At 38.0% G+C, this 11,394-nt stretch overlaps 1 protein-coding gene across 2 annotated transcripts in view; it reads right to left on the bottom strand.

Annotated features, from left to right (window-relative positions):
* Window positions 1-9,664, bottom strand: part of LOC131162053 (uncharacterized) — a 48,056-nt gene extending 38,392 nt beyond the window's left edge. Inside the window, exons 1-6 of one of the 2 annotated variants that reach the window (XM_058118178.1) lie at window positions 9,440-9,664; window positions 9,239-9,346; window positions 8,994-9,139; window positions 8,846-8,874; window positions 7,252-7,302; window positions 6,767-6,817 (exon numbers count right to left, since the gene is read on the bottom strand). In XM_058118178.1, coding sequence (XP_057974161.1) covers window positions 6,767-6,817; window positions 7,252-7,302; window positions 8,846-8,874; window positions 8,994-9,139; window positions 9,239-9,346; window positions 9,440-9,495 — 441 coding nt within the window. In that variant the 5' untranslated portion in view covers window positions 9,496-9,664. Of the gene's footprint in view, window positions 1-6,766; window positions 6,818-7,251; window positions 7,305-8,845; window positions 8,875-8,993; window positions 9,140-9,238; window positions 9,347-9,439 lie in introns of those variants that run through there. The other variant, XM_058118187.1, reaches the window with a different exon arrangement.
* Window positions 9,665-11,394: the final 1,730 nt, after the last annotated feature.

The following is an 11,394-nucleotide window of genomic DNA, read 5'->3' as shown; positions in this document are numbered from 1 at the left end:
CCTCCAATTGTTATGTAGCGGTCGTCTCTGCAACCTCTGACATTCTTCACGAACAATGATCTCTTGGCGATTAAGGCCAATCACTCGAAATGGAAACCACCAGCAATGAAGGCTGGCAAAGGTAGAAATAAGAATGGAAACTGCTCTAAGAAATTTCAGCAATGAAGGCTGAACAGAAAAAGTGCAAAAATACTCTGCTTTAGAACTAAAAAATAGGGCAAAACAGGGTACAAAGAAGCAGCAGTATGGTCTCGGCAATGAAGGCCTGAGTGAAGAGGTTTTTAATCCCAGAATAGAGCTTTAGGCTCTGATACCATGACACAAACTGAGAAACACTTTGTGGAAGAATTTTCTTCATTCTATCGAATAATACACAAAACATAAGCCATATACATCAACCCTAGCAGCAAAAAAAGGAAAATTAACTAGGTTATATCAGATCCCATGATTTATGGGATATTCTAACAGAATAGGAAACTAACCAAATCAGCCTAATTCTAGGAATACGGGCTGTTACAAAATTTCCTAAAATAGCTAACCATACACGTATAGAATACAAGTCATTAAACACGTTTTCCCACAAAAACTATATCAAATCTGCGGCAAGGAACAATATATTCTTGAAACTCAATCCGCAAATCACATATTTTGTTTGGGGTTGCCCCATAAATTTTGGGTAAATGACCAGTTTGTTTATGACACATGGCGGGCTGAGAGGTAAACACCTTTTTCACCCTTTTGTTCCAACATCAAGACCTGCAGGAGTCCAAGGGTTGTCAAATAACTGACCAGCAAGTTGTTCAATTTGAGAAGAGACATGTCTGTGGCAACCAGAAAGTGGAACAGAATTTACCCATCACAAAGTGGAGGGAGTGCCCAATAAAGGTTCAAGAAATGAAGTATAAAAGGGAGAAGATAATCAAAGAAAGGGAAAGCTTCAACAATTCCCGATTCTGTTAAGATTTTCTTTCTAGGAGTAGGAGCAGATCAGTAGGAGTAGTTAAGCTATAGGATGAGTTTGTTTGAGTTAATTGTATCACCAAAGTTGAATGTAGCTACAGCTATTCCATCACTTGAGTTTGTCATTCTGTAATTATAGCCAGTGTATTATCTTTAATTTAAATTCATTCTTATTATCTTTCAACTAAGCATTCCTAGTTAAATTCGGTAAAGTACTTCAATTGTGGCACCATCAAATCCACTATCCTACCACGTTGGTAGTCAGCATAGACTTACAGTGCAAGGTGTTAGGGCTTGATAGTGTAACCTCGGTTAAATGGGGAGGAGAGATGTCTTCACTTGTCCTCGCCAAGGATTTTTATACTGGATGTTGAATTATTCGGATGATGGGTTGTGTGGTTGTCATGTTGATTGAATATGACAACTAGTTCGACGTATCATTTATGAAGGTTGCTTGTCTTCATGAATTCATTATTGTTGGAACTGATATTTCGTGACTATGAATGGCTTCCAAAAACCTCTTGAGTTTTCACGACAGCCGGATTGAACGTGTAGTTATTGGCTGACTCTGTCGAGGGAAAGCCTCGACGAGTGCTGCGTAGCCCATTAATTGAGTTGAAATTAGTGGTCCATGACAGTTGGTATCAAAGCACGGTGTGCATGAGTCCGGTGTGCATGAACACTATAAGTTGTAAAATGAGAATTTAAAATTTTGTAAAACTAAACAATACGGAAGCATGTAAGGCAAGGGATGACTCAAGAGAAAGGCGTGCCACTAGTGAGGCCGCCAAAGAGAAAAAATGATTTTGAAAACATAATTGTGGAACTAGAGTAAGTCACTCCATGTATAAGAATCCCTAGTATGGAGTAGTTGAAAGCCTCGAGAATAGGTTGAAATACATTGAGGGCATGATGCCATCTCCCATCTTATGAAGGAGAAAGACAAACAAAGCTTGCGGTATTCGAAAGGAGGATTGAGCAGTTGGAAACACATTGAGGGCGTGATGCCATCCATCATCCCAAGGGGTAGTGCCAATAGAGCTTGAGGCCTCCCTACGGGAAGCAAACCAATAGAGCTTGAGGTTTGCTGAAGAGTATTGAGTTGTCGCCTTGAATAGGATGAATCATATCGAGGGCGTGATGCCCTCAATCATCCCAAAGGGTAGTTCCAATAGAACTTGAGGTCTCCCTACAAGAAGCAAACCAATAGAGCTTGAGGTCTTCCAAAGAGTATTGAGTTGTCGCCTTGAATAGGCTGAATCACATCGCCGGCGTGATGGCATCCATGATCCAAAAGGGTAGAGCCAATAAAGCTTGAGGCCTCCCTACGGGAAACAGACCAATAGAGCTTGAGGTCTATCAGAGAATATTGAGCTGTTGGAAGACTTGAATAGCCTGAGAGACATCGAGGTCGAATGCAATCCATAATCCCAAGGGGTTGAGCCAATAGAGCTTGAGGCCTCCCTACGGGAGTGAATTGAGATCATTACATATGTTGCGCGTACAGAGGATAGGAAAAGAATCCATGACAATTTGATGGGTAAGTGAGCAGAGGACTTCCAGTAGGACTACAGAGAGATAGTAATGGTTCCTGCCAAACACCCAGGAAGGTAGGCAAGGTGTCATGCCAAGTGCAAAAGGGGTTGGCCGGGTGAACGTTGCATGCTCTGGTAAGTCAACATGGCAGAGAAAGGGCAATGGTTCACACCAAGCGCCCAGGAATGTAGGTAGGGTGTCACACTATGAGCTAAAGGGTTGGCAAGGTGAACAAGGCATGCTTTGGTTAGTATAGCAGGGAAAGGATAATGGTTCACACCAAATACCTAGGAAAGTAGGCAGGGTGGCACGCCAAAGCGCGAAAAGGGTAGGCAAGGTGAACATTGCATGCTCTGACCAAGTTATTATCGAAACTTGGAAGCCTCTGATGACTTGAACGATTGTATAATGTGAGATTCAATAGATTTCAATGCCCAAAAGACAACCAACTGGAATGGATGAGTCGTATATCTTTTCAGTTGTTGACCTGTCAGTTGTCTTAATTACCTCACATAGTCGATGAGTCGTATCCTTTTCAAATCCTTAACTGTCAGTTGTCATAGTTATCTCATGCAATCAACAAGTCGTATCCTTTTCAATCCTTTACCAGCCAGTTGTCGTAGTTACCTCGCACAGTGGATGAGTCGGATACCTTTTCAGTTATTTACCTGTCAGTTATTGTAGTTACTTCACACAGTGGATGAGTCGTATCCCTTTTTTAGTTCTTTACAAGTCAGTGGTTGCATTTCTCTTATACCGTGGATGAGTCATATAGAGTAGAGACTAAATATGTAGAGTATAACCTAGTATACATGTAGTCAATGACGAAAGTTGTCAACAACAACAAGAATGGGAAGTCTTCTTACAAATATATCGACAAGGTCATCGATAGAGTGAGTGGGGGAGAATGTTAGGGCTTGACAGTGTGACCTCGATTAAATGGGGAGGAGAGATGTCTTGACTTGTCCTCGAAATGGATTTTTATATTGGATGTTGAATTATTCGGATGATGGCTTGTGTGGTTGTCTTGTTGATTGAATATAACAACTAGTTCCACGTATCATTAAGTATGAAGGTCGTTTGTCTTCGTGAACTCATTATTATTGGAACTGATATTTCATGACTATGAATGGCTTCCAAAAACCTCTCGAGTGTTCATGATAACCAGATTGAACGTGTAGTTATTGGCTGACTCTGTCAAGGGAGAGCCTCGACGAGTGCCGCGTGGCCCATTAATTGAGTTGAAATTGGCGGTCCGTGACACAAGGCTTTAAAGTTTAAATTATTCGATTTTACATGTAGGTTGAGCAGGCAGAGACTATAAAAAATCCCCCAGCACGTGGTTTGCATGTCTAACCTTCCAAATAAGCATTTCATTTCATAGTAAAATACGTCAACAACATATGTGGAGTGAGATCCCCCCCGCCCCCTCTCCCTCTCATTGAGCATCAAACTGCCAGTTTTCCAAAAAATATTTGGTCATAAGTGTTTCCCTTATAATTCATGTTTTTCTTTTATAATAAATAACTTCATTAAGAAAGAAATAATTACAAGAAGAAGAGGATAAGATATCCTCCATGAAATCCAAAAAAAAAAAATTACAGCAGTACCTTCAAATCCATATGAATATCAGACAGTGACAATACCCCAAAAGACCCAAAAGGATGGCGACAAGAAACAAAAAAGTGCCTTTCTCCCAAAGAAAAAGGCAAAGAAGTCTCCTGATCTTTAAAAGATCCTTGCATTCCTTTCGAGCCAAAGAATTAACAAAATAGAAAACACAACACAAATCCAGAAAATCATCCCTCTTTTACCCCCAAAAATCACCAACAAAAAGTCACACATCCTGCTAAGCAACCTGATCCTCATCATAACAGAAAAACAGAGAGTTTCAAAGATACCTTGCCACATGACAGTGAAGAAAAAGATGTGCATTAGTCTTGTTTGCCTCATGGCACAGCACACAAACGTCTATACTAAGAGCTTTATGAGGTCTCCTTTTCTGTAGCAAATCATTTGTATAAATCTTATTAAGAACAAGAGTCCAGATGAAAGTCCGAATCTTCGAAGAAACTTTTCCTTTCCAAACTGCTTTGTTCAGGCAAAGATAGCTGGGATTTGAAGATCTTAAAAGATTATAAGGAAACACTTTGAAGGGAAAGACTTCAAAGAATCCCCAGCCCACAAACTTGTGCACCCCAATGAAGAATCCGACACACCAATAAAGAGGTAAGGTCTACAACCTCTCTTTCTTTGAGACTTCTAAAGGAACAGAAATCCAAAAGCCCCCTCAGAAAGATAGAAATCTAAAAATTAGTGCATTATGAACAGAAGAAAAGTCTAAACAAATGCAGCACCAACAGCTCCAACGAAGTCTCGACCACCCAAATATGCTCCCATAATCAAATTCTATTACCATTACCCACTTTAATGTGAGTGAGACAACAGAAGGATAAGATACCTAAAACTTAAAGGGACTTGCATGGGTGACGTTGCCAATCCCCTTAGTATCCCACCCATTCTGATGCATTACATGTTTTCTCTTAATAACCTGATGCTATAAGGAGCCAGACTCTAAAGGGTGCCTCCATAGCCATTTTCTGATTGAGGAGATGTTCTTAGAAACCACATTTTACCAAGCCCAACCCCTCTCAGACTTAGGTTTCCTACCCGCCTCCCAACGAAAAAATGATCCCTCTTATCCTTCCCAAAACCAAAGCACAAACTCTCATAATTCTCTCTAAGGTCCCAACCACTCTCATAAGGATTACAAAAAGAGATAAACAACAATGGGAATATTGGAGAGGGAAGCACTAATGAGAGTGATCCTAACCACCCACCCCACCCTCGCGCGGGACAAGAGATTATATCCACTTCCAACCTTCTAATCACCTCCCTACTCCCTTAATCACTGGATCCCAGAAAGCAACAACGAAGGCTTGCCTCCTAGAGAAGACCAAGATATGATAAAGGCCAACCTAAGGAATCGCAACCAGCTAGAGACCTAAAGCTCTCTAACTCCCTACCAAACCAATACCTACTATACCACTTTTGGACAAATTAATGTTCAACCCCGAAATCTCAAAATTTCTAAACAAGGAGAGGACCTTGTGAAACTTCTCAACACTGTTCTCAAGAAAAAAAAATTTTTAAAAATAGCATCGTCCACAAACTAAAGATGAGACACCACCACCTCCTCCCAACCAACCAAAATATCCTTATTCAGCCCAGAATCCTAGGCACGAAGAACCAGCCTACTCAAACCATCCACCACCAAAGAAAACAAAAGGGTGACAATGGAAGACATCCTCTTATCCAATAACACCAGAGTGTTCCAAAACCCTTCTTACGCATCACTGTATCGGGAAATCCCCAATTAACCATGTATAGGCCTTTTCAAAACCCAATTCAATACCACACCCTTCTTCTCCCTCCTCCTCACATCCTCATCCACCCCATTAGCTACCAAAACTGCATCTAAAGTTTTTCTATCTCTAACAAAAGAAGATTGGGCAGTCCACACTGTATCCCCCCAAAACCCCCCTAGGTCTTCTTAGCATAACTTTAGTTAAAACCTTATAAACACTAGTCACTAAACTAATCAGCCTAAAATTCTTCACCCTCCAAGACCTATCCTTTCTAGGAATGAGGTCAATGAAAGTAAGAGTTAATATTCTTGCATACCACCCCACTACAACAAAACTCCCCAAAAAACCTCATGAGGTCTTCTTTCAGCATGTCCATTGCCCAAATTATCCCCAAAAAAACAATCCATCGTAAAACCATCCCAACACAGTGTTTTATCCCCATCCAAGCCACACACAGCCCTTCTAACTTCCTCCAGTTCGAAAGGCCTCTCCAGCCAAATTGCAGCCTCCTTCCAATAAAACTCCATTCAAGCCCCTCAACCATCAACCTATCCTTACATTCAGTAGTGTACAACAACTTATAGAAATTTGTGATCAAAACCCCAATCTGTGTGACCCCTGAGGCCCCCCCCCCCCCCCCCCCCCCCCCCGGGGAGTCTAACTCCAATTCCTTAATAAGGCACCTTCTCCTCCTCCTGTTGCAAACCAATGAAACAACCTATTCATACATATTAATCATCATAATTGAATCCAAATCCATAATGAACCCTGTAGAAAACTTGTGATTTTGCCATTCTCTTCATCAAACAGATAGGCACTTCCAAGTTACAAGCATCAAGGTTGTATTGGAAGTACGAACATAGCTAACATCATTAATTTATTAAAAATAGAAAAATGATTACCAGTATTATAGGAACTTTGATATTCTGAAGCTCGTCTTTTATAAATCCCACCTGCTAACACATTAGATCAAATTAAAATATAAGCCATCTCAACAATAATTAAATACTTAAATCTGCGTCACCTTTAATCAAACAGCAACCAAAAAAAAAAAAGCATACAAATAAGAAAAGGAACTAGAGAAAATGCTCGAGAATTCTTCATAAATAATAAAACAGTAAAATTTGAATCCCAAAAGTGTGAATTATCTTCCATAAGGGACCTAAGCTGGCCAAAATATAGGGATAAAATTAATTAATACAGAATATGGGGCATTAATTTTTCTGTATCAAGTTAATTGTAATAGATACTGACTTCAAAGGTTCATAAAAGATATGTGACCAATAACTTGCAAATTATCTCTGCTTTCTAGACATTTGAGGTCACTAGGCAAGTTTACAATGCGCAAAATTTTGCTCAAAACCTATGAAATAAACAAAAAGTTTACCTTATGATCAATTTGATCTTGCAGAGAGAATGAATTGCCATGTTCCCAGTCCTAACAAGAAGAGAAAACCTCAGTAAAGATACCCAAGCTACCAATGAAGACAAATAGAAATATCAAAACAAGTTGAACTACATAGAATGCCTTAGGCATTACTCAACAAAATAAGGTTATATTTCCTCAACTGACAAAGCTCAATAGAATTTATAAAATAACCGAAGTCCCTCACACGGACCCATTTAACAGTTTACAGAAAATCTTCCAAAAATGCATAAAATGTAATATACTGAAGGGCAACGTAGATGAGAGATGTCATTTATATTACAAAAACAGTTTAAATACTGAGGGTTATAAATTGTCAATAAAAAAAATATTTAGGTCTTATAATTGTGCAAAAAAAAAAAAAAAACACTAGATATTATAATTGCACTGCCTCTGGTTTGCCAACACCAATGGCAAAAATGGATACGGACAGTAAAGACTGCACTCGCTATAAGCAATGCAAGTCCATATCTTGCAAGAAATTTTCCAGCTGTTATGAGAAGTTCCCACTCTTGAGTCAATCTAGCATATGTTAATCTAAAGAAGAGGGCAAGTCTCATGGGTTATACTTTGCATGATTCTCAATACCTTTCACTTCATGTCTCAGTGTACTAAGCCTTCAAAATTTTACCTTAGGCTTCAGGAACCACAAGCTGCCTGATCATGTAAAATGATGCTAGAAGGAAATTAAAATGGGAAATTAAAATGTACCCCCTGTGTCTATTTGACACACAAGCACCATCTCGCATTTTATCTATGGCTTTACAACACTATAATTTAACATTCTAAATGCATAACTTTATGAACCAATACAGGTTTTACAAGAAACCCATCTACCTGGAAACGTAACCCAGTAAATCGTAGGATTGTAATATATGAGACAAATGAAGAGTAAAAGGAGATAACAACCTGAAGTCATAACAATAACTTACACTTATCATTTTCAAATCAATTACAACATAAAGAAATAAGCAATTTTCTTATTAAATAAATAAATATAAACCAGTCAACTAGTAGAGAAATTCAAGTCTTTGGACTTGCTAATTAATCAATACAATAATGAAAATAAATTCCCTTTAAAAAATTTGTAAGCATTTTCACTAACGCAAAGATGCACTGGTAAAAGTGAATATAAGAACTGACACTAAAGCTGAAGCAGGTGTGAGAAGAAATGTTCCGCTAAGGCTATTTATTCAAAAATTCAGACACAATATCAATATACGAGCAGTTAATGGCTAAAGAGCCTCTACCCATTTGTTGATTCTGTTGCTGCTCACAAACCATATGTGGAGAGCAATCAACGCCTTTGCAGTCATTCTTTCTTTTCTTTTTTCTTTTCCTTTTTTCCTTTCTTTAGCAACAAACCCATTTCCAACAATTTGTGATGCACCCTTTCCTTATAATCAAGCTCAAATATGGAACTCTTCAGAATGTAATTGTGCTAATCAGCGATGAATCCGTAGAAAAATAAAGCATCCAGCACGATTCAATAAAAATCAACAAAATAGCAACAGTATAAACCATTGAAAGGCCCTACATTGGCAAGTATGCACACCTTTTTTGTGTGGGATATGTACCCAATAGCTGACAATCAACATAAGCAAGCAACCAATTAGTACACAACTCAAAAGCCCAGAGTAGGTAATCCTACATCAGTAAATGAAACAAGAAGAACATGAACAAGAGCACTGGTGTATCATTGCCTGTAATAGAAGCACTTCCACCCAGCAGCTCATAGAGTGACTCCACAAAGTCCTTGTAAAATGTAACAACGCCTGGGTTTCCTGGAACGAACAAAACGTGCAATGAAGGGTCCTGGGCATGAATCTCCAGTAACTCGGTTGTATACCTGACCAATAAAAACCCAATGTGCAAGAATCACACAAAGCTCACTGGTGCAAATTTGCATGCAAGGAAAACAGAGTCGAAAACGGGAATTTGAGAATACCCAGATACATTACACAGTCGAAAATTAGCATGCATCCTTCGGCGACTTGAATGCAAATTTTCACGAACCATCAGCACTCTAATTCTAAAATCTGAACTCTGCCTTATCCTGAAAAATTATACAATAAATTGGAATAAATTTGGGGCAAGAAAGCTTGGGTGGCCGGAGAATTTAGATATAGAAAGGGGTTTTCAGTAATACCCAGAAAGTGAAAGCGAGAGTGAACGAGCAATGGGACAAGACAAGCGAAGAAGCATACGTCTCTCGCCTGATTCACTGCCAGCATTGAGACGGGCTCATTCACGGCCAGCAAGCAACTAAGGCAGTTGAAGGTTGTACACCATGTGGATCGATCATCTGTTCATTTTTCAATTTTGGTGTTTTTGAGCACGGAAAGAAATAATAAAAATTTCAGCTTCCAATTATTATTTGAATATATTTGACAATAATTTTATAGTGTATTTTATTTAAATTTATACAAATTTTTAATTCATTATACTAATTCACTAAAACGTTCAATTTTCAGGCAGCAACAAAAGTCAAACTCTTTAATCTCCTAGTTGATAGTATCATGTCCCAAATCATTTTTTTTATTTATATATTTTATTTTTGCTCTCAAGCCCTAACTAGCTTGTACTATATAATGAAAAGTAGTTCACATTCAAATTTGAAACATCTAATAAAAAAATAAATGCCTTAAACTTTTATGAGAGAAATCTCCATTCAATCTTTGATTGTAAGTGTGAATAAGATGTGATTTAGGTCATTAAGTTTCCCTCGCCTACCAATCAAAACAAAATATTACCCTCTCTACTTCAAATAATAGTAATTATTGAAAAGATAATTGTATCCCTTTTTAACAAAATGAGAAATAATGTTTGGAATGATTGCAATTTAACTACAAATGCATCAACAAAACTTGATAAGGTTCAAAATGTAAAACTGGAGGATAGGTTGAAGGCATGCAAAGAAGTCATTCTAGACCATTTCGTAATGGTATCTTCTACCATGTTTGAGTGAATATAATAGTGGTGTAAATGATTGAAATCCCCCACCAAAATGTCTTGCAATGTGCATTTAAGTTTCAAATGAAGTTTCCCTTTCTTTTGCATGCAAAGACAAATAATGGAATTTAAGTTTCAGTTAAACCATAGTAATTTGTAGCAAAGGGCTTTAAAAGGCACTGTAACTTCTATCAAGAATAGCGTGACAATAGTGATTTTCTTATGTGTGTGATTATACCATCTTTTGTGCAACTCCTGAATATGTGATGGTGATCGTTTAGTTAAAATAGTCGCCATAAAAAAAGAGTTCACCTAGGTAAGGTGAATCACATGTCATCTAGTCATCAAAGTGACTAAGTGGAGAATCGCCTCAAAGAGGCATAAGTTATACACTTCAAGCAAGGCAGAAATCGCCTGAGGGATAGAATCACTTATCACCTAGACAACAAAGAACAAAGAGTCACCAGGAAATGATGGTCGCATAAGTCATCAGGCGATGATGGTCAATATATCATTAGTCGAAGTTTCCCCATAATATTTGGCACTGATGGTTGCCTAACTCATCAGGCAAAAGTCGTCTATCATTAAGCAATAAGGTGGATAAGCATTAGGCAAAAATGTCAACTATAATAATTTGGATCTTTAATATTATAAAGCGGTCTCAATTTTTGAATAGGTTTTAAATGTTTTATAAACTTCCTGTATTATTATAATTTATTTTTTAAAATTTATGCTTGTAACCATATAATTAATATAGGTTTGGCCCTAAAAAGGTATAAACATGTGTAATGGTTATTGTAAAAGGATCTTGAACTCAACTCAACAAACAGCATACAACAATCCCACATTGAATAGGCCCCAATGTCTTTTATCCCTCTATTATCTTTATCTCTTTTTCTCTCACTTTCTTCTTCCCTTAGTCTCTTCCCTCTCTATCTCTCCTTTGTTGACTTTTCTAGGTTTCATCCCGTTTTGATAATGACAAACTAAGACATCTAATTGTGCTACTAAGTGTGTACACAGGTATTAAAGTATTAAGCACAATAATAGATACAAATTGGAAAGCCATGAAGCGTACAAGACGATGATATTTGGCTATGAACATGGAGCATATTAAGACCAAGCTTGAAGATTGTGAAGATATTCATGGAG

Source organism: Malania oleifera, chromosome 1 (assembly GCF_029873635.1).
Source record: "Malania oleifera isolate guangnan ecotype guangnan chromosome 1, ASM2987363v1, whole genome shotgun sequence".
NCBI lineage: Eukaryota > Viridiplantae > Streptophyta > Magnoliopsida > Santalales > Ximeniaceae > Malania > Malania oleifera.
This window is presented reverse-complemented; position numbering and strand designations above follow the sequence as displayed.